The 22,219-nt window shown below is 51.3% G+C and overlaps 9 protein-coding genes across 9 annotated transcripts; 5 read left to right on the top strand and 4 right to left on the bottom strand.

Moving 5' to 3' along the window:
- Positions 1-905: 905 nt before the first annotated feature.
- COCMIDRAFT_3039 (uncharacterized protein) lies at positions 906-2,199 on the top strand (the record flags this gene model as incomplete). The annotated part of the gene is made up of 2 exons (XM_007687197.1): positions 906-952; positions 1,638-2,199. 2 exons carry the CDS (start codon positions 906-908, stop codon positions 2,197-2,199), a joined length of 609 nt encoding a protein of 202 aa, XP_007685387.1.
- A 500-nt stretch (positions 2,200-2,699) lies between these two features.
- Positions 2,700-3,659, top strand: COCMIDRAFT_34472 (uncharacterized protein; the record flags this gene model as incomplete). Its single annotated transcript, XM_007687222.1, has 3 exons — positions 2,700-2,770; positions 2,831-3,257; positions 3,312-3,659. 3 exons carry the CDS (start codon positions 2,700-2,702, stop codon positions 3,657-3,659), a joined length of 846 nt encoding a protein of 281 aa, XP_007685412.1.
- A 177-nt stretch (positions 3,660-3,836) lies between these two features.
- COCMIDRAFT_34470 (uncharacterized protein) lies at positions 3,837-8,702 on the bottom strand (the record flags this gene model as incomplete). Its single annotated transcript, XM_007687221.1, has 11 exons — positions 3,837-3,936; positions 4,386-4,858; positions 4,950-5,464; positions 5,519-5,597; positions 5,646-5,784; positions 5,843-5,900; positions 5,967-6,138; positions 7,042-7,818; positions 7,881-8,346; positions 8,399-8,521; positions 8,572-8,702. The coding sequence occupies 11 exons, from the start codon at positions 8,700-8,702 to the stop codon at positions 3,837-3,839; spliced, it is 3,033 nt and encodes a 1,010-aa protein (XP_007685411.1).
- Positions 8,703-9,315: 613 nt separating this feature from the next.
- On the top strand, positions 9,316-10,563 carry COCMIDRAFT_88435 (uncharacterized protein; the record flags this gene model as incomplete). The annotated part of the gene is made up of 3 exons (XM_007687257.1): positions 9,316-9,771; positions 9,813-9,967; positions 10,017-10,563. 3 exons carry the CDS (start codon positions 9,316-9,318, stop codon positions 10,561-10,563), a joined length of 1,158 nt encoding a protein of 385 aa, XP_007685447.1.
- Positions 10,564-12,688: 2,125 nt separating this feature from the next.
- Positions 12,689-15,898, top strand: COCMIDRAFT_88295 (uncharacterized protein; the record flags this gene model as incomplete). Its single annotated transcript, XM_007687256.1, has 1 exon — positions 12,689-15,898. One exon carries the CDS (start codon positions 12,689-12,691, stop codon positions 15,896-15,898), a length of 3,210 nt encoding a protein of 1,069 aa, XP_007685446.1.
- A 1,135-nt stretch (positions 15,899-17,033) lies between these two features.
- COCMIDRAFT_24125 (uncharacterized protein) lies at positions 17,034-18,264 on the bottom strand (the record flags this gene model as incomplete). The annotated part of the gene is made up of 2 exons (XM_007687211.1): positions 17,034-18,047; positions 18,103-18,264. The coding sequence occupies 2 exons, from the start codon at positions 18,262-18,264 to the stop codon at positions 17,034-17,036; spliced, it is 1,176 nt and encodes a 391-aa protein (XP_007685401.1).
- A 463-nt stretch (positions 18,265-18,727) lies between these two features.
- COCMIDRAFT_24124 (uncharacterized protein) lies at positions 18,728-19,659 on the top strand (the record flags this gene model as incomplete). The annotated part of the gene is made up of 2 exons (XM_007687210.1): positions 18,728-19,571; positions 19,631-19,659. 2 exons carry the CDS (start codon positions 18,728-18,730, stop codon positions 19,657-19,659), a joined length of 873 nt encoding a protein of 290 aa, XP_007685400.1.
- Positions 19,660-19,825: 166 nt separating this feature from the next.
- Positions 19,826-20,206, bottom strand: COCMIDRAFT_88339 (uncharacterized protein; the record flags this gene model as incomplete). Its single annotated transcript, XM_007687255.1, has 2 exons — positions 19,826-19,901; positions 19,977-20,206. Coding segments are annotated over 2 exons (306 nt in total), but the record flags the coding sequence as incomplete, so codon positions are not given.
- A 428-nt stretch (positions 20,207-20,634) lies between these two features.
- On the bottom strand, positions 20,635-21,894 carry COCMIDRAFT_88465 (uncharacterized protein; the record flags this gene model as incomplete). Its single annotated transcript, XM_007687254.1, has 2 exons — positions 20,635-21,804; positions 21,862-21,894. The coding sequence occupies 2 exons, from the start codon at positions 21,892-21,894 to the stop codon at positions 20,635-20,637; spliced, it is 1,203 nt and encodes a 400-aa protein (XP_007685444.1).
- Between the last annotated feature and the right edge of the window lie 325 nt (positions 21,895-22,219).

Genomic DNA, 22,219 nt, shown 5'->3' with positions numbered 1-22,219 from the left:
TAGAGAGGCGTGTGGAAGAGAGTATGGGGAGCGCTAGCTCGGTGGTAGAGGGCAGGCGAGTGTGTGTGTGTCGTGTTGGGGAGGAGAGGTGGTCGAGGGAAGCAACGGGTGTAGGCGGCAGGCCAGGGCGTGGGGATGAAGGCTAAACGGAGGCGGTTGCGTCATGTGCAGCCGTGACGGGCGACTCGTGCGGGTGCAAGTCGCGTGCGTGCACAGCAAGACAGGACAGGCGTACAGCGGTGCAGCGGTGTTATGGCGGCACAGGAGCCCTGGACGCTGACTCGGGCTGTGCTGGCGTTGAGGTGGATGCGGAATGTGGAATGCGGAATGCTATCTATCAGCAGCTATCGCCAGACGGCGGGGGCGCTCTTCAGGTAGCTCAACAGGACAAAAGGCGTTTGCAAGACGGTTGACGGCGGGCGATAGCCGACGGCGAGCTTTATGCCCAACCCGCAGTTGTTGAGGCGTTGTATATGCAAGCCGTCGTCAGTAGTCATACTCGCGGCGGCGGCTGCTACGCTGTCGCGGTCGGTCAAGGCCAAGGTACCGAGGGGCAGTTGCGAGCTTCTGCAGGGTGGTGCATGTGCATGCCGCACCCGCACCCTTCTATTCGTTCCCTCGACCCTTGGCTTGGCTGCACCCACTTGTCCTGCATGGTAATACGTGTGTAGGACTGTGTGTATGCTATGTATTGCCTTGTTTGGTCGGTTTGCTCGTGACCTGCCTTGCTCACTCCGACACCGGCTGATGCCCTAGCACCACATGATGATGTGTAGAGTACGTACCATACTACTTACTTATACATGCATACTGGTATGCTCTTGTCAGCTGCCGTCACGTGTCTTCAGCCCATTTCGGAACTATTCCTACTGCTACGGAACATGTATGTATGCATCCCTGTCGCGATGGCGTCTCAAGAATCCGGCATGATACAACTGCTGGCCTTGTTCTTGTAACTATGATAGCGAAGTTGGCGTGTTCAATCAACACGCTAGTCACCTTCTCTTGCGCATAGACGTCTCCTTATCAATAAGCTCTTCTTAGCCCGAGGCTATCCGTAGCCATCCCGACTATCCGTGGCTAAGCCACATGTGGCTGGGCTATCTGTGGCTCACCAGTATGTGGCTGCATCAGTTGTGGCTGTACACTACAATCTGTGGCTGAACAATCTAGTAGCTCCAGGCCTTGTTCTCCCCCTATCGATACCAATCCTTCAGCTTGACCCTAGCGTAGTCTACGCCTCTCCTTCGGCTCTTTATTTCTTGTCTTTCCAATCGTATTCCTTGTAGTGCTTTTCATGTCGACGATTCTCGCCTATGGAGGCCCGTTTTCTTTCTTCTTGACACACACGCGACATGCCGGTGCAATGTAGACGGGCCAATGCTCCTGATGCAGTATAGAGCCGGCCGCTACGTGCTTCTCTACGCAAGCGAGCAATCTCAGGACTGTAACCGAGCAATCTCGCCAACGTAACCGACCCTGTCTGCAGCCGCCATCGACTGCCCCACCCTCGTACCCATGTTAAAAAGTACTTGATTCCATACGATTCCGCCTTCTGGTAGACAAACAAGCCAACACTGTTCTCGCACCATGTTCAAGTCTACTCTCGTCAGCGCTCTTTGCTGCTCCTTCCTCAGTGCAAGTCCTGCCTTTGCACAGTACACCAACCTTCCAAATGTCAAACCAGGCGTTTTTGAGGCGAGCACCCGCATAGAAATCTACAACACCAACTTCGATGCCGTCTGGGACTTGCTCACCGACTTTCCCAACTACGCTGCCTGGAATCCATTTGTCCGCTATGCAGTCGTCACCTCACCACTCAACATCACACTGCCTGAGCAACGGCCTGCCGAGGGCAAGAACCTCTACTTCCGCGTTCAAATCCCCTCGCTTCCACTGCCCGTAGACAAGGACACTCCCGACAACCCTCTGCACACGCAATCATCACAGGAGCTCGTCACAGCCGTACAACGCGACCTGGGCAGGCTGGCCTGGGAGTTCTGGCCGCCTTCGGTCATGCTGAGTGCTGAAAGGTGGCAGGCCATTACTGACTATGGCAATGGAACTGTGCTGTATGAGAGTAGAGAAGTTTTCAATGGGCCTCTGGCTTATGTTATCAAAACCACCATGGGCGATGCCTTACAAGCCTCATTTGTAGGCCAGGGAGAGGGGATCAAGCTGTACCTTGAAAGCCGGTGAGACTGCCCTTTAGCCTCGGAACATGTCAGACCATAGTGGCGTTGAAGAACATTTTCTTTTTACAATAATACGAGGCGAAGTTGAATTAAAACCACATGGGTATTGGTGCAGTAAAGTCAATATGCATATGTCGCTGTACATATTTAGTAGCGAGCCGTTGCATGCAAGTCAGTGGCGGGTTCATCCACACGCACATGCATAGCCCGCCCGCTCCGAACATGGGCCAATCCCGGTCACCCACCCACCCGCCGCGTCGCTATCGCAATCGCACATGGCCTGTACACGCCGCAGCATCAGGTGCGCCCGCTTAAGAATGACGTTATTTTGCGACTGTCGCTGAAACCCCTCGTGCTTTTCTTCTCTTCTGGCGCTCTGACACGTTCCTGTCGTATGTTGGCGTAACACTAGACACTGGCAGCACCGCCTATGCCGTCCACTCGCTCTCGTCATCGCTTATCTTCCTTTCGCAATCGCGAGATACTCTGCCTGCAATCATAACCATGAACCCCGAGCTCGAGGCTTTTGCGCGAGCCATATCGCGTGTCCTGGGCTGGGCCTACTTTCTTGCTTGGTGTGTTCTTACTCTGCCTCCGGATCCTTCTTTACCTCGCATGCTGACTCTCCTATTCAGGTCCTTGTCCTTCTACCCTCAGCCCATATCCAACTACGTCCGCAAGTCCACCCTTGGCCTTGCAATCGACTTTCCTACCTTAAACGTCCTCGGCTTCACCTGCTACACCATTTCCACCGCTTCGTTCCTCTACTCTCCCACCATAAAAGCGCAATATGCCCAACGACACCCCGAAGCTCCTGTTACAACGGTGCGATTCAATGATTTTCTGTTTGCTGCTCACGGTGCAGTCATGTGCTTCATCATATACAGCCAATTTTTCGAGCCCATATGGGGTTTTGAAGTGGGCAAGAGGCAAAGAGTGAGCCGCGTTGTGTTTACCGTGTGGTGGGCATGTGTCGCTGTCATATTTGCAGTTGTACTGTTGGTCCGCTTCAAAGGCCAGAACGGAGGCTACAACGCTGATGGATGGGCTTGGATCGATGTGGTAGGCTTGTTTTATTACATTATGTTTATCCACTACTAATAACAATCCATCTAGATCTACACTCTCGGCTACGTCAAACTCCTTACGGTTTTCCTCAAATATATACCGCAAGCATGGGTCAACTACAAACGCAAGTCCACCGTTGGCTGGAGCATCTATCCCATGCTGCTAGACTTTGCTGGCGGCTGGCTGTCACTTGCACAGCTATGCATCGACTCTGCACTGGAAAACGACTGGAGCGGTGTGACTGGCAATCCAGTCAAGTTCGGCCTTGGCAACATTACCATCGTCTTCGATGTCATCTTCATGGTGCAGCATTACGTCCTGTATCGGCATGCCTCTGAGAAAAGGGTCGAGGACGAAGAGGAGTCCGAGGCGCTAGTCGGGGCCATGCGAGCTTAGGAGCTTCACCTGCATAATTACTAGTCCTGCCCTTTTCCCTAGAAGCTTGCCTGTCATGCACAGCCGAACCAAAGTCCGGATACCACGTGGATGAACCCCATCCCAAACTTTTAGATTAGACCCAAACAAGACGCGCTATCCTTTGTTGTGGACAACACCTCTTTGGCGCTATTGAATCTATTCCAATTTAGACGAACATATCTTGTTGTCATGTATTGGTTCCAACGCCACGATCACCATTGTGTATTGTACTATGTCTGTGCTTTGGCCATTGGTACTATGACTGTGCAAGCTACTTGCCCCTGGAGCTAGGAGGACTGGATGTCACGTCTGTGCGTACGGACTTTCCTCGTCGATACCCACTTACAGTAGATTCAACATAGAGGCCCAGATTGCTATTTGCAGCTACATCAGGGCCTTGGGTGAAGAACACGGTCACGTGATCATCCGAACAGAGTCCTTTCGGCCCAAAAACAGTGAGAAACAGACCTATCGCCCATATTGTCATGATATCTATGAATTTGCTCTGTGATCTCATTTTACACTTATCAAACAGAAGCATCGCTTTTTTTTAAAACCATCGATCCATCCGACCAACCAACTATACACATCGCTCAGCACCATGTTTCCAAACCAAAACACCATTAAGTCCCTTTTCTAGGCCCAACATCCGCATCAGCATCCGACCCCGTCTCCTCACCCGCAGAACTACTCTGCGAAACATACTCCTCCTGCTGCACCTTCTTCCTCTGCCCCAACTCCCTCATATGCAGCGCGCGCGTCGCCAACGCGGTAACAATCATCATGAAGCTCAAGCACGTAGCGGTAATAAAGCCCTTTTGGTACTTTGGCTGCTCCACCTGCTTCCACACGATGAGCGGCAACCACGCCTGCACCACGTACGCCATTTCGTTCATGGACGCGACCACAATGGCGCGCTCCTCGTTGTCGTGCGTGCAGATTTCGTGTGCCCAGGCGTAGCAGAGGCCGGAGATGCCGCCGCCAAAGCCGGTCAGGATGTAGCATGCCCATTTCCAGCGCGTGGGTATGTCCCAGATGGAGAGGCTGATGTAGCACATCATGTTTACGCAGCCGCCGAAGACAATGGGTTGCCAGCGGGAGCCCTTGAGAATACTGTCGCTGGTCCAGGCGTAGAGGAGTGTGGTTACCACTTGGACGGCGTTGGTGGCTGTTGGGTACTGTTGGCGGGGAGGTTTGAATTAGCCCTCTTCATGTCTTTTATATATGGAGAAGAAGAAGAAGAAGAAGAAGAAGAAGAAGAGAACGTACCGTATTAATCTGACTAACCGTATACTTTGGATTCTTGCTCGCCTTGAGAAATTGCTGGAACACAGGCTGCGCACCCGAGTTACCGTTGTTGAAGAAGATGTACAGGAACACCAGGGCGTAGATATGCCAGGAGGTAAAGATCTTCAAGATCTTAGCGCGAGTGTAAGGTTGGCGTTTTTGGCGGCCCTCGCGCTGCATGCGCTCCTGTGCGAATTTGACTTCCTTTTCTGTCAGGTAAAAGGGTTTGGAGATTTCGGGGAGGTCGGGCAGGAAGAAGAAGCCCATAATAGCAATGGGGACGGAGATGATGCCGTCGACGATGAAGAGCCATTGCCAGCCTCTGAAGCCGCCTTTGCCGTTGAGTCTGTAGACGCCCGACATGAGGTAGCCCGAGAACATGGTTGCAATTGCGCCGCTGGTGTGGAAGATGCAGGAGCGCTTGGCGAGTTCTTCTTTGCGGTACCATGACCCGATTATGTATTGCATGCCAGGATAGAAAGTAGATTCAGCGAGACCTGGGTAAAATTTAGCTAGGAATTATTGTGTTTCGTGGCGGTTTTAGATCTTACCGATGAGAAAACGTAGAGCGTAGAGTGTTTCTGCGTTCTTGGCGCGACAGAGACAGAATGTCAGGACTGCCCATGTGAGCTGTCACTGTTAGTATATGAGCCTTGTACGTGCATAGTTCCAACGTGCCTCCATAGCGGGAATCCAAATCGACGGTCGAACCCGGGTCAAGATGATGTTACTCGGTATCTCGCCAATAACATATCCCACCGTCCAGCACGTCTGCATGTAATTAAGTTGATTGCCAAATAATCCAAGATCCTCTTTCCTAGAAAAAATGGTAATCAGCAAACACACTCCTCTATCAAAACAATCCCACAACCTACATTCCAGACACAAAAGCACTGTTGATATTCGACTGATCGAGATATTTGATAAAATACCCTATTCAACCACAGTCAGTTCCTCACATCTTAGCCAAACAGAGACAAAAAAAGCAAGTAAACATACCCAACGACGCAAAAGTCAACAACGCAGCATCAAGCTTAAACATGAACCACCGCTCCTCCTTGGGCTTATCGAGCGTATCCCACAGATAATAGTACCACTTATGCGGCTTATCCGTCACATCCTCTTCAGACCGGACGGTAGGCGAAGCAGGCACCAAAGTAATCGAGACATCCTGGGGGACTCCCATAGTCACAGGAACGAGTGTAACGAGTAAAAGAGTCGTAGGATTATCAATGTAAAAGCAACCAAAAAATAAAAATAAGCCACAGTTGATTGCAACCAGCCCTGCTTTTATCAAGCTCCTCCCAGGGTCCTTACTTTTAAACGCTTATCCGTTAACCAAGCCTTCGCAAGAACATCGGCTTTTCTTTGCATATCACCGCCCAGAAGGAGCCATGGCAGGCCGCGCAGGCCGCGGCCCGCTGGGCCCCAAAAAAAAGGCGTATGCAAGCCTGAGCTAGGGGTGTATGCGTGGTTTCGATGCGAGGCCGTGAGGCAAAAAAATAAGGCGACATACTGGGGACGGAATGGCGACATTGACAAGGGTTTTTGTTTTGGGGGGGGGGGGGTTTGGGAAATGATACTAGTTTCTGGGCTGGAGAAGAGAGAGAGAGAAAGAGACGCGCCCCGCCCAATCCCTTTCCCCCCCAGTCCCCCCAGTCCCCCCACAGTTACATCTTTTCTTGGGTTGCATACACGGGCCCTCGGGATAAGATATCCGAACCTGTGTTACCACACTTTTCTTTGCTTGCGCGTGGGAGGTTTTGTGGGATTGTCGACTCCCGTGGTCGCATGGGAGGATGTGGGTGGTCTCGGTCTCATGTTGGCGTCATTGAATAGCCGGATGGCGTGCCTGAGGAGAAAAGATAAGGCATTCTCGTAGGGGCTTGGATTTTATAGTATGGGGCTCAACAGATAGGGCATGTTTGGATGGATTGGAACGGCAGTTTAAGGAGGGTCTGGATGTTTGTTGTGGCGTTTTAACGAGTCAGTTGGGGTCTTGGATGGGATGTTTGTAGTGTATATTAAAAGTCACGTGATATGATTCATTCTAAGTCTGCTACAAACAAGTTACTTCGAGTCTCTTTTGCAAGACGGGCGTGGAGAAAAGCGCTTTCATCCTTGCTACGCTTTCCGCTTTTGCAATGTGCCATTGACTGCTGTGCCCGTTGAGCCTGTCTTTACCAGCCTTCTCTAAATCAGCATTGATCCAAGCTAACAGCTCATTGACGTAAATTGTCTCTTGGTCTCGTAGACTGTGAAATGCTTTGCCGTAGCCTTTTGTCTTTACTCTCTCATTGTATTCGGATCGCATGGCTTCTTGGCTCGGAAGCTTCGCCTGGCCCGAGAGTACCTTGGCAACGGCCATGGCTTGAAACTCGAACAAGCTGAAGGTGGCAGTGAAGAAAGGCACACCAACGAATACAAGCGTAGGGTCGCTGATATAGAAGATGTCCTTATGAAGGTTGTGGAACTGTGTTCCATCTGTCACCAACAGTGTATCATCCGCCTTGTCGACCGGTGTATTGTCCGCGTGAAGCTGAGGCAAAAACGGCAATGTGAGATGGTAACCTGTGCAGAGTATGACGTGGTGGATGTCACAAAGCTTCTCGCCCGATTTGAGGGTTACTATGCCTGGTATCGCTTCCGACGGGCCCAAAGGTTTCGATTCATCCACGCTGGGTGCATCGTACGACACCACCTCATCGACTCGGTAGGCATTTTCGGGAAGCATTGCTTGAGGAAGATCGAATTTTCCATTCCTTTGGCTTTGAGTGATCTTGTTGGCATATGGGCTGAGCTCGCGCGCAATATCCGTTGCTGAGACGCTTCCACCGACAAGCAGATAATTCTGTGATAGCGTTAATGGGTGTCTGATATAAAGATCATTTCTTTAGCATATTCGATACATACCTTATTTTCAGCATTTTCAGGCTTTCTGTAACGCTTTGAATGCTCTACCCTGTCTGGCCACCTTTTCTTCCAGTCTGCCAGACCAGGGGTATCTGGAACTCTTGGTGCATGGTAATGTCCCGAAGCAACGACTACAGCGTCGAATTTCTGCATTCCTGTTAGAATAACGGGTTGTATGTTCATTGAAGCACTTACACTAGTGGAAGTGTTCCACTTTTCTACACCAGCACTATCTGTCTGGAGAGTCGTCGTCTTAACTGACCATGAATTGCCTTCTTTCCAAACATTCTTTACACTCGTATCATACTGTGTGACTTTGTGCACTCCCGTTACAATGGCAGTGTCTTGTATGTAGTCTGCCAAAACATTGTGCGTTACATAGTCTTCGGTTCCAGCCGGAAACTTGTTCAACGAGGTTTCCAGTAAGCGAGTGCTCACATTGTTTTTCAAGCCAACATAGCATGGACTACGTTTTGTCAGTCATGGAACACACACAACGTTCAAACATCAGAGCTTGCCCTGGTGGTGCGTGGATTCGCCTTTCCGCGTCTTCCGCGTCTTCATTTGCATATGTCGTGCCAGTTTTCGAAATTGGCACTGTTGAATATAATGGCTCAAGGGGCTTTCGCTCATCGTACAACCTTCTCTGAGGTGAGTTTACAGTATACTTTGGTATGAGTGGGAAGACTACCATATGCCTCCTGCAGCACTACTTCGCTCAAAGACGGTGACATCGATATTTTCTTTCTTGAGATGGGCTGCAGCAACGACACCACTGATACCTGCACCGATCACAGCAACATGTTTCGAGGGAAGAGCCATATTGGAGATTTTGCTAAAGTGAGACAGGGACGTCGTTGGAGCTTTCCGAGATGGTTGAGCGTATTTCCTCAATTGACCTCGGTCAAGTCATCCCCGAGACGAACTACTGCCAACCCCTATTATTTCCGAATCTCCGCGCTTCATCTTGTGAGACGGCATTTATCAGCATATATCACGCGATGATAGAGGCGTCAAGGTTCGCAAGATGTAGTGGTGCACATGTATGGCATCATGAACATCCACTATTGCGAGAACAATCTACTGCATACACGAGGCACCGGCATACCAAACTAGAAACAAATGCAAGAGCCCACAATTTTTGTTTGAGGAGCCTGGCGCGGTATCCAGGCGCGGTGTCCAGTCGATAAGGTGGGAGATGTTGACTGGATATTCGTCATAATCTTCGGAATGATGTGATTGACCCCGCAACTATCCATGGACATCGCCAGCATGCAACCACCACGCGATGTAACCGATTAAATCCAGCCGATACAGGAAATGTATTTCTAAGCTGTGAGGAGACGTCGTGTGGGGAAGCATTCAGGTCAGATATAAGGAGTGGTGACATCGTGAACTATTCGCCATACTCAGCCTCATCGCAGCAATCATCAACATGGCACCAATCGCAATTCCCGTTGCTGAACACATCAGAGAGCAGGACACTGTCCAGCCAAGAAAAGATACATTGCAGCTGCCCGAGCCAGCCAGAAAGAGGCTTGAGAAGGCAGGTATCGATTTGTCCAATGGTTATCCATACAGGCCAGCAAAGCCTCTTTACCTCGACGATGTGTACAAGCTCAGGGACTATGATCGGGAACACATCGACCCGGGTACCCGAGCTGATCCCGAGAAGAAGGCACTGTTCGGTGCTGCAAAGGAAGTCATTCATCTAACGGCACACATTGGAACTGAGATTGTTGGACTTCAATTGAAGGATCTTACAGACCAACAGAAGGATGAGCTTGGTCTTTTGATCGCTGAGAGGAGCGTCGTGTTCTTCCGTGACCAAGATCTCTCGCCTCAACAGCAGAAGAAGCTTGGAGAATACTATGGTGAAATCGAAGTCCATGTATGTCATTCTTCCCATCCTGTAGTCGACTATGCTGACAGTCAATCAAGCCGCAAGTCCCTCACGTGCCAGGTGTACCGGGAATAACTGTTCTTTGGCCCGCTCTCCAGGCGACGGAGGTACCTGCCAGCTTCAGGAAGACTGGCGGAGCGTCCCAATGGCACACTGACTTGGTGCACGAACGCCAACCCGCCGGGTATGTGATGGTGCTCTGAATTCAATGATGCTCCGACTAACTAGATTAGTGTAACCCATCTGCACAACGACACAATCCCAAAGATTGGAGGCGACACTCTCTGGGCATCAGGCTATGCAGCTTATGAGAAGCTTTCCCCCGAGTTCAGGAAGATTATCGATGGCCGAGAGGCAGTGTACCGCAGCGCACACCCATATCTTGAGCGGGACAACCCTAGCGCCGGTCCCAAGCACGTTGAGCGAGTTCACCCGCTGGTCCGCGTGCATCCCGTCACGGGATGGAAGGCTCTGTGGGTCAACCGCGCCTTCACCGTACGCATTGTCGGATTGGACAAGGCTGAGAGTGACGTAATCCTCAACTATCTCTTTGATGTGTACGAGAAGAGTATCGATATCCAGGTCCGCTTCCGATGGACCCCAGGAACGTCGGCGCTCTGGGACAACAGAATCACTATCCACAACGCCAGTTGGGATTATGAAGGAAACGAGCCGAGGCACGGAACCAGGGTGACGTCATTGGCTGAGAAGCCATTCTTCAAGGCGGATGCGCCAACGCGCAGGCAGGCGTTGGGCCTTGCTGGACCTGAGGATATTTGAGAGACGCGGTGAAATTTCTGGCGACGAGAAGACTGATCGCGGTGAGCTTGGAAGTTGGCAATCGCCGGCGCGTCGATGCACGACAACGCTTGCGGGGTAGGCCACTCGCTACGTAGATGAGTGAACTTTGTCAATGAAATCAACATTATTGCATCTGATTTTCGATCTGAAATTTGAACGCTGCCTTTAGCTCGAGGTGTAGAGACATTTTCCGGGGTGAACATGAAGCTGGCTTGAAATTGATATGCAGCTAGTGCTCGCTCACACGGCGATGGCATGCATATGTAGAGAGACAAAAAGAAGACACAGCACATACGATCATAGGCAAAAAATCAATCTGGGTCTCGTCTGATCCCCGCACGATAAACCTTTGACCGGCGGATTAGTAGTCAGGTGGGTGACCACTGGCGAATCCCCGCTGTCGTATGTTTTTGCAATTAATTGTTTTTGCCTGTCTCATGTTGATCCAGATTACTGTATCTGATCCATTAGCGCTTGGTGCCTTAATGTTGTTTACTATGAATCATATTAGGTTACTCGTTCAGGAAAAGAAGACGTTGTAGTATGTGACGCGCTACCAGTATCCTTAGTTCTGGCCCACTCTAATCTAATCACGTGCAATTAACGCAATTAACGCAATTACATTCCCACAAACTTTCTCCAAGGACTTAATCAAGACTCGTCATTATGATTAAAAAAAGATAACAATGAGCTAGAACCATACAATAAACAATATAGGTTGAGATGCGTGTCGTCCATCTCGTTAGGTGCACTATTACCTAATTCTTCATCCTGAATATATCAATGTATTCACACCCAATGACCAAAATGCACGGTCATTCTGCACTCACTTCCTCTTGTATCTGTGCGCCGAGGCGAGACTGCTGACTTCGATACATCGCTTCTCAATTACCTAATTGGGCTTTGGAACTAAGCCTCGGGTACCGTTGCCGAACGTGTGGTTCTTGAACTTGGCCACAAGACCGACGCAGACAGGCCTGGTTATGGGTTAGGTAAGATTGCCTAAGCAGCAGAGGCAGAGCCTTTAGCTTTAACATTGGGAGCGGTGTCCTATCCAATCTCATCGCGGACTCGATTGATTTCAGCTGAGCGAACAGGGTCATGCCAAGGACAACAGGTGTAACGGCTCGCTTGAGCGTAGCTGGTACGTGAGGCGAAAAACGGGGACTAGGCAAGTATGTCATGAGCCGGCTCCGGTGCAGCATTCTTGGCTCTTGCTTTCCTTGGGTTGGCACTGCTAGCGACTGCCCTCCTCGGACTTGGCCATACCCACATTCTATGCCCGTGAAAACCCGCCACTGAACCTCAACCCAGGCTACCTGCCCCATCTCCAAACGGCTTTTTTGACGCCTACGCCATAGCTTAATCATGCGAAATGCTCATCTTTTGCTGAGCCACAAGCAAGCTGGAAAGGTCCGTGCCGGAGACATCGAAGAGGCAGGTGGGCCAGCTCGCCAAGTGCCAAAATGCCGTGTATCCGTTCTACGATCGTGCACCTGGCATCGCGACAGGCACCCAATGGCTATCCGCACAGCTAAGCATCGAGAGAAGTTTTCGCCTTGGCAACGCCGCCCTCTGAACTGGAATCGACCTTGGCATGAATCGAGCATGCTTGGCACGACGTCGTACACCGGTATCCCCACGGCTCCGCATATATGTTGCAGCCACCTGTAGTCTTCTTGCCTTTTTTTCTTCTCCTCTGCTCTCTGACTTTTCTCCCCAACCTTCTGCTCTCTCAAAGTCTGCCTCAGCTCTTCTCCAACGCACCAACTCTTTCCCAAGCTCTCTTACAACCCCAACTCATTTACTACCTTACCAACTTGCCAATCACGGCATTGATCTAGGAGGAGTCTGCACCCCCGCCCCGTGCTGAAGTTCTCTATGTATACCACAGTCAACACCCCATCTACCAAGTTTGTCCACGCGGCCATAGTCCGCGGGGCAAGAATTCGCAGAAAATTAGACCGTTGATACTGAGCATTTTCCAAATCTGACTGGTCTCGATACCCGCATTAAAGCAATCACCCTATTCCATTAACTGTTCAACCTTCTCTTCAAAAAAAAAGAAAATCAGAAAAAAAAACAAATCGTTCGGACTTGCAGCATGGGGAAGAAAGCTGTCCCTCTCGAGGGGCATGTTAGCGGTCAGGCGAACAAGCCCATGTCCAAGCCAGCCCACAGTCTCACTATCCAAGAAGTAGTCAACGAGCTCAAGACGGAGGAATGGTCTGGTCTAGACGATACCGAAGCCAAACGCCGAGTCGATGAGTACGGAACCAACGAACTGGGAGAAGCCGAGAGCGTCTCTCCCATCAAGATTTTCGTCGCCCAAGTCGCCAACGCCATGACTCTGGTCCTGATCATGGCCATGGCTGTTAGTTTCGGTATCGAGTCGTGGATCGAAGGTGGTGTCGTAGCCTTCGTCATCGGACTCAACATCGTCGTTGGCTTCTTTCAAGAATGGTCTGCCGAAAAGACAATGGACTCGCTTCGCTCTCTCAGCTCGCCCACTGCACGTCTCATCCGTAATGGCCAGCAGATTACAGTCCCTTCGGCTGAAGTCGTCCCTGGCGATATCATCGAAGTCAAGGTCGGCGACACGATTCCAGCTGACATGAGGGTCTTTGACGCGGTCAATTTCGAAACCGATGAGGCGTTGTTGACTGGAGAGTCTCTCCCTGTACGCAAGCAAGAAGATGCTGTTTTCGATGAGGCTACTGGGCCTGGTGATCGCCTTAATGTCGCTTATAGCTCATCTAGCGTTACAAAGGGTCGGGCCAAGGGTATCGTGTTTGCGACTGGTGCTTATACTGAAATTGGCGCCATCGCTGCTCAGCTCCGCGAAACGCAGTCCAAGGTTCGGCCAGTCAAACGCAAGCCGAATGGAAAGGCAAAGCCCCATCGCTATCTCGAGGCATACACGCTCACCACAACCGATGCCATTGGTCGTTTTCTGGGACTCAACGTTGGAACTCCCCTGCAGAAGAAGCTGTCCAAGCTCGCGGTCTTGCTCTTCTTCATTGCTGTCATTTGCGCCATCATTGTCCTAGCAGCCAATAAGTTTAGTAATCGCCAGGAGGTCATCATCTACGCTGTCGCAACCGGTCTGTCTATGATCCCAGCCAGTCTGGTGGTGGTACTTACCATCACCATGGCCGCTGGCACAAAGTCCATGGTTCAGCGCCACGTCATTGTTCGAAACCTCAAGTCACTCGAAGCGCTCGGCGGCGTCACAGACATTTGCTCTGATAAGACTGGAACGCTCACTCAGGGTAAGATGATTGCTCGTGGTGCGTGGATCCCTGGCGTTGGAACGTACACGATTGAGGACTCCACTGCTCCACAAGACCCTACTGCTGGCAATGTTCGTTTCGGTGGAGCATCCCCTGCCAAGATGAATCTCAAAGCTGGCGGCGATGAATGCGGTGAGCTCGTATCTGTCGACAAGCTCGAGAGCCACAACCATTCTGGGTTCGGCGAGTTTCTCAAGGTAGCGTCGCTGGCCAACTTGGCTGCCGTGAAGCAACAAAACGATGGAACCTGGGAGGCTCATGGCGATCCAACCGAAATCGCCATTCAGGTCTTCGCCTCCCGTTTTGGTATGAATCGTCTCGGCCTGACCAAAGGCGACGCTCCTCAATGGGAAGATTTGGTCGAGCTTCCTTTCGACTCGGATGTCAAGCGCATGTCGGTAATTATGAAGCATTCCAGCGGCAACTATTCCTTCACCAAAGGCGCCGTCGAACGTGTCATCCAGAGCTGTACTACCTACCTGGCCGACGGCAAGGAGGACTCCCAACCCGTTACCGAAGAGTTCCGCCAGGAAATCCTATCTCACATGGAAGCTCTCGCCAGTCTCGGTCTGCGTGTACTTGCCCTCGCTAGCAAGCGGTATCCTCACGACGTAGAAAAAGGAGCAGAAGTCGAACGTTCCACTGTCGAATCTGAACTCGTTTTCCGCGGTCTCATCGGTCTTTACGACCCCCCTCGCCCGGAATCTGCAGTCGCTGTGCGTCAGTGCCACGAGGCGGGTATCGAGGTCCACATGTTGACTGGTGATCACCCGGAGACTGCAAAGGCCATTGCTATTGAAGTCGGTATCCTGCCATCTGCTGATCGGTACAGGAGAATCAGAAACGATATTGCAAACACGCTTGTCATGACTGCTGCGGAGTTTGACAAATTGAGCGATGATGAAGTTGACAAGCTATCTGTCTTGCCGCTTGTCGTCGCCCGGTGTGCACCAAGCACAAAAGTCCGTATGATTGAGGCTCTGCACCGCCGTGGCCGCTTCTGCGCAATGACTGGTGACGGTGTCAATGATTCTCCCTCGCTCAAGCGCGCTGACGTCGGTATCGCCATGGGTCAAGCAGGCTCGGACGTTGCAAAGGAGGCTTCCGATATCGTTCTTACCGACGATAACTTTGCCTCTATCCTCGCCGCCATCGAAGAAGGTCGCCGCATCTTTGACAATATCCAGAAATTCGTGCTGCATGTGCTAGCGGAGAACGTGGCGCAGGCTGGTACGCTTCTTGTGGGTCTTGCATTCAAAGATCGAACTGGGCTCTCGGTGTTTCCGCTTGCTCCTGTACAGGTTGTCTGGATCATCATGGCTACATCTGGTCTTCCGGACATGGGGCTGGGATTCGAACGCGCGGTTCCTGATATCTTGCAGCGGCCGCCTCAGTCGCTCAAGACGGGAATTTTCACCATGGAATTCCTAATCGATATGGTGGTTTACGGGCTGTGGATCACGCTCCTCTGTCTTGCCAGTTTCGTCCTCGTCGTGTATGGATTTGGTGACGGCGAACTCGGCGTTGGCTGCAACGAGACGTATTCTGAGCAGTGCGAACTCGTGTTCCGTGCCCGCGCTTGCACATTCGCCTGTCTGACATGGTTTGCTCTCTTCCTTGCGTGGGAGATGATTGATATGCGCCGATCCTTCTTCCGTATGCAGCCTGGCAGCAAACGCTACTTCACTCAGTGGATGATAGATGTGTGGAGGAACCAGTTCTTGTTCTGGGCCATTATTGTTGGCTTCGTCCTTCTTTTCCCGCTCATCTACATCCCAACGCTCAACACGGTCGTTTTCAAGCATGCGCCCATCTCTTGGGAGTGGGGCATCGTGTTTATTGAGACCGGCATCTTCTTTGCAGGCATTGAGCTGTGGAAATGGTGCAAGCGTGTTTACTTCCGCCGCCAAGTAGCCAGGAGAGGAACCGGAAAGGTTGACAAGAATTTGGCGATTGAGGACCGTGTCTTCGGTCGATACTACAGTAAAGATTCGAACGGTGTTGGTGGTGAGAAGGCTTAAACAGTCTTGAAACGATGAAGGTGAGTAAGAAGAAGAAGAAGAAGAAGAAGAAGAAGAAGGAAGGAGTAGGAGTGGTAGCGGGAAACATCAGCGATGTGTTTCCCATTGTTTGTAAAAGTTTGCAACAACTCTTTTTTTGTCATCATGTTCAACCATGATGGGGCGTGGTGGAGGTTGGTACCAAATTGCGAGACAAAGTGTGTAGAATGCGGAAGGAAGTATCGTAAAGACCAAAAAAGGCGAGTTATGGCGATGAAACAAAGTTCAATCCAATCAATCGATATTTTCTCACCAATACCCTGGCCTCTCTATCCATCCGTGAAACACCCGTGTTCCTTACCCTCTGTGTGTGAAAAAAACAAAACAAAAACTTGGCTCATCTTGATGTTTTCTCATTCGAAACTACCCACTGCACATGCACACACACCTCACATGCGCCCCGTGGCAGTAAGAGAGCAACACGTAAAACGGCCCAAAAAACAGGGAGGAACGAAAAAAAGAAAAGCAAAGAAAGAAATACCGCAGAATAAACAGCAAGACCAACGACTTAAACATAGACCCCCCCTCCCCCTTCCCCAAGCAACCCATCCATTTCAGGTCACCGGCATTTGCGCCATTTAATCACGTCAGTAGTTAGTCTAGTAAAGTAAGAATTGCGGGATTTTTTTTTCTCTCTCTCCACGACAAAACACGACAGACTAACGACACGGGATCGGCACGTTATAAGTGTAAAAAAAAAAAGGCTGGCCGGTGGGGGGGGGGGAAGGTTTATTGGATTGAGCGGGATAAAATCCCCCCCTCCCCAACCCCCCAAACCCCCGCATTGTTCGAGAAATGGGAGGGAGGGGAAAGCGAGTGCGAAATTACACTGGTAAATCAAGTACTTTCTGTCACTTCCAATTCTCTGTTTGGATATATATAGAGATGCCCATATTTCATACTGTATCGTGCGTCTATCAGAAGGAGAGAGAGGGAGAAAAAAGAATAACAGGCATAAATACGAAAATGCAACACCTTTTGGCCCAACCCGGTGGAGGAGATGCATTACTATACAGACGGCTAGCTACATAAAGTGTATGTGGTTGCGGAGAAAAAGAAAAAAAAGAAGGGGCAGAACAAATATATCCACTCTTCTTTACACAACCAATCGACCGGGTTCGACTTCAAGTACAGCCTTGACGCGCTCGAGGAAGACTTGGCCGCGCTTCTCGTCGCCCTTGGGTACGCTAATGCTGAAGACGTTGAGGGGACCTGCGACCTGTGGTGCTGCACTAAAAGTAGATCGGCGGGGTGGGCTGGGCTTCTTTCCAGCGAGAATATCCAAAATGTCGGACTTCTTTGGTGCCGGGGCTTGCTGAGCAGAAAGATTGGTGGCAGGAAGTGCGGTCATTTGGGGGAAGAAGTTGCCCTGGGAGTACTTTGCCGAGACCTTGTCGAGGCCGAGGACGGCGTTAAAGAGCTCGTCTGCTGATGGCTTGGCCGTCTTGGACTTGGGGAGGTCCTCGTTTGCGAGCTCGGCCGCGCGAGCGACAAAGGTGGATAGAGGGAGGAATACGCCTATTGAGTCTTTGACGCGCTTTTGGCACTCCATGACTGCCTTCAGGGAGATGGGCATGGCCAGCTCAACGGGCAAGTCCTCGACAACCTTGGGTGCTTCGGCTACAGGCTTCTTTGGTGTCTCCTTCTTGGCCATGGGCTTGATGTTGCTCAGGTCAAGGTGGGAAAGCTTGGAGAAGCGACCAGCGAGTTCTGAGGGGTAGGACTTCTCAATCTTGCCAATGTATGCTAGCACATCTCCCTTGAGTAGCCTGCCGTTGGGTCCAGTGGCAGGAATCTTGTCGGCTTCCTCCTTGGGCAGACCGTTCACTTCCAAAAGATGCTGTACAGAGGGGTATAGTGGGTAGGTCTGCTTTGAAGCCTTGGCGCTCGAGGCCTTGCTTGAAGCGTCCGACTTTGCGGGTGGTGCAGATGTCCGCTCCTCCTTGGGTACTGGTGCAGATTGCTTGGGCTGTTCCTTGGACGCCTCGGCCTCCTTCTTTGGCGCGGGGCTGTCTTCGGCGGGCATCTCGAGCGAACTCAAGTCGTCTCCAGGCTCTGCAGTAACGGCTATCCGCGTGCCAACCTTGACTGCCTTTGATCCATCTCCGACCTGTATTCGCTGTTAATTTTCCGACTATTCACCCCAGCCTTTCCCGTGAACATACGGTGATCTTTGCCAGAATACCATCATCCTGAGCCTCGACGTCCATCTGCGCCTTATCGGTCTCAATCTCGAGCAGAACATCACCGGCGGAGAAGGAATCGCCCTCCTTGATCTTCCAGGTCGCAATATTGCCCTCGGTCATTGTCGGGGAAAGGGCAGGCATGTTGAAGTTTTGTGCGGCAAGTGAAGCCGGGCTCGAATGAAGGCCTGTATCCCATTCCCGTGAGCATTCTATATTCCCCGTGGTGTAACGATTCTTTCTTACCTCTCCGAGCACCATGGCTGCGCAACTGCTGTGAGGCAGCGCGTGCCGAAACCCTACATGCTGCGGCGAGCGAAGCCATGGGGAGTCAATTGACCGGTTGTGTGGGTGGAGGATTGGCAGGCGGTCGGACGTCGCTGATGAGAAATGTTGAGCGCGGGATGAGCTTCGGAGGTGTCGAGCGGGCGCGCTTGGACCGCCCGTTTTTGCTGGGTTTACATTTTCTACAGACCATCGGAACACCAAAATCCCACGGTTGCAAAGCCGCTCATACGACAACAGACGGACTTGTAGTCGGCCGCAGTCAATTGCTATACGATGCGCTCAGTGGTATAATAGAGTGAAATCTCGCCCATTCCCTGCAATGCCTGTCTTTCCCCGAGGCTTCGATGCCTTCCTCCGCACCAACACGTTCCGCCTCCCCTCATCACTCCGCGCCGCCCTCTTCGGCACGCCAGAGTCCTTCTTCCAACCCACATCGGCTCAGCGCAGCGCTCGCTTCTTCGCCTCGTCCGCCCTCCGTCGCTACCAATACACATACAAAAGCAACCTCAAGTCAAGTTTTGTCAGCAATGACCCCGTCCTGCGACAAGTGGCCCAGACCCGTCAGCCCGTCTTGATATACCAGGCCCCGCGCAACAAATGGTACTATGCCAAAGTCTACGGCACAGGCGCCCTGTGGATTGGCGTCGGCGCCTTCTCCATGAAATTCAACAATGATATCAAGGATAGAGAAGTGCCGTTCTTTGTACGGCCTACCTATGTCGTTGTCGGTGCGGCCTTTATCGCCATCGGGTGTTATATCTGCACAGCGCCTACAAATCGCATGAGGATACTGGAAGTCATACCTAGTATGCAGGGCGGACCCATACAATTACGCATGACGGTCCGGGCAGCCCCGTGGTCCAAAGAGCGCGTCATCTACTCGCAACTGGGAGAAGCGACTATCAGCGAAAAGACGGAGCCCATGGTACGGGAGCTGCTCGAGGCAGAAAGGTTCCGAAAGCAGAAACTCTGGGATGACCTTGGCCACTTGAACATTGCAGCAAGAGTATGGGAGGGATCAGCCCGCTGGGTGCACCAGAAGTGGACAAACTTCTTCTTGCGATTTAAATTCGCAGTCCTGCGCTTCGGCATTGCAAAAGTCAAGGTGCAAGGCGAAGACTGGAAGATTGATTGTTCGGGGTATTTGATGGAGGATGGTAAAGGTAAGTTTGTTTCTTCCTGTCAACCCCTTCTACGAAACTGACACTAACTGCCATGCCAGCTGTCGATAGACTCATTGCCGAAGAATAAAACGGCTACTACTGTACGATTATGGACCTTTGTACATATATGAAATGTATAACCAACCACCACGCAATGTAAAAAAATAATCAAATACGCTCAAAATGGGTATCATCCTTTAAACTCCTCCATCCTCCATCCCTCTCTTCCCCCAAAAGAGAGAAAGAAAAAAGAATCAGTCACTAATATCAAGCCAATACCCGGTCTTCCCCTTTCCCTTGTAAAACTCAGTAAAAGCCCCAATCGTCGATCTATTAATTCCACTGTCAGCCCCCAAAGGAAAACAAGAAACATATAGAAGAGAAGAAGGAAAAAAAAGTACTCACCCTCTCATCTGCTCCTTATCCTTTGCCTTGTTCCAATCTTTCCACCGCTCCTTTTCACTCAGTGTCGCATCCCGCCACTTTTCCTTTCCGGGCTCGGGCGGGCTGCTGGAGCGGTGCAGGTGCAGGTGCAGTTTTGAGCGCCAAGAGGATGATGGGGGTGGGGATGTGGTGGAGGTGTCTGGGTGTGTGGAGGCGATGCTTTGGACGGAGGTTAAGGTGTCCTTTTTTTTGAGGGTCGGGTGAGGACATGAGGGTAGGCTTGTGGGTTGGTTTGGTTTGGCTTGGGGATTGGGAAGTGTCACCGTGTGAGTGGGTGAGATGGAAGTGAGGAGGTTTTGGGGGGGGGGAGACGGGGGCTACTTTATCGTTTTTTTTTTCGTTTTTTGAGGCAGGCAGAATGATGTGTTGGTGGTTGGGGGGTGGCTGAGAGGCTGTAGCAAGGAGCCGCAGTATGGGTTGCCTTGTAAGGCGTGCTGTTGGACTCAGTCGGGATGCTGGTTGGGTGTGGCTTAGCGGATCTGGCTGGTGTGGCTGAGGCGGTTAGCCAGACCGGGAAAACAAGGCAGATGGTAGCATCAATGACTACGGAGACGAGCATATCCATATTCCACGAGTGTAAACTGTATTTTTCGTTCCGATATCACAGGAGACACAGCAGTTACACAGCCAACTCCACCTCGTCAAAGTTCTTGCGTATAAACTTTGTCGCAGCATCCAACCCCTCCTTGACAACATCCGTCTGATTGACAAACCCAATCCTCACATACCCCTTGAATTCCTCGCCAAAGCACGTGCTACCAGGTACAAACATGACACCCGTAGCATCAAGCAGCTTCTTGCAAAAATCCACAGAGTCCACCGGCTTACCCTCACGGTGAAACTTGACAAACGCCGTCGTACCAGCCACAGGCTTAACCCACTCACACTCGTCCTCATTCTTAATCACAAACTTCTCCAACAGCGCCAGATTTGTCTTTGCAAGCTGGATATTGCGCGCAAGCAGACCGTGGATAGTCGAAGAGTGCAAAGCGTAGGCTGCGACTTGCTCGTCAAAGTAAGACACAGAGATTGTGGTGTAGTGTCGTGCGTCTGCAATCTTCTCAATCAGATCCGAGCTGCGTGATGCGATCCATCCGACGCGGATGCCGGCGAGCGAGTAGGCTTTGGACATGGAGCCCGTGACGACGACGTTGCTGTAGCCCATGGAGAGAAGAGAGGGCGGGAATTCTTTATCCAGAGGCCCGATGGAGTGGAAGAGGGGGCGGTAGACTTCGTCACCCATGATGGTGATGTTCTTTTCCGAGGCAATGGCGACGACATCTTGGAGAAAGGTCTTGCCGAGGACTGCGCCAGTGGGGTTGTTGGGGTTGTTGATGACGATGAGCTTGGTGTTTGGCTTGATGAGGGCTTTCAGGTCTTCGATTGATGGTATCCAGTTGTTTTCTGGCTTGGCCTTCCATAGATCGACTTCGGCACCTAGTTGCTTGGGCACATCGTAGAGAGATTGGTAGGTGGGGTAGTGACAGATGACATGGTCGCCAGGTCCTACAAGAGTGTATGCAGTCAGGTAGTTTGCCTGGATGGCACCGGCAGTGGTGAGGATGTTTTCGGCTGGGAGTGGTGTCGCAACTTTTACAGAGTAGAGCCGGGCAAGGTTGTTCCGCAGGTCGTCGCTTCCTCTGATTGCGCCATAGTTGAGGACACGCGAAGTATCGAAGACTTGCCTGTCCTTATCTTCTGACAGGTCGCGTAGCTGGTCGACGGAGATTGACGCACAGCATGTCTCGGCAACGTTGTACTTGCATTTTGTCTCATATGCGTCCATCCACTATGAGTGGTCAGTTTCGCCCCGCATCAGATGACAGAAATGCGGGGAACGACTTACGGACTCGACTGCGAACTTGTCGATTTTGACCATGTTGTGCTGGATGCGATGAGATTCCTGAATGTAGGCAGAAGGAATATTTGGTAATGATGCTCCAGGAGTCTATTCTGATGTCTGGCACTGGGCGCTCAAATAGTTCTCGGGATAGTTCCATGCGAGCGGGTCTACTATGTAGTTCGCAGGGCGTGCCGAACAGGCATTTTCTTGCCACATGGCTCGCTCCAACGGCGACTAAACTAGGGACATGCTTGCCATGGCAGTTGAAGATGGTCTAAAACACGGTAGTATAGAGCAAGTGGTAATAGTCCCGCGCAGGCACCGAAGTCGTCTTTTGCATGTTGGCAGCAACAAGTCGATG

This window comes from Bipolaris oryzae (assembly GCF_000523455.1).
Source record: "Bipolaris oryzae ATCC 44560 unplaced genomic scaffold scaffold_27, whole genome shotgun sequence".
NCBI classification, from domain to species: Eukaryota; Fungi; Ascomycota; class Dothideomycetes; order Pleosporales; family Pleosporaceae; genus Bipolaris; species Bipolaris oryzae.
This window is presented reverse-complemented; position numbering and strand designations above follow the sequence as displayed.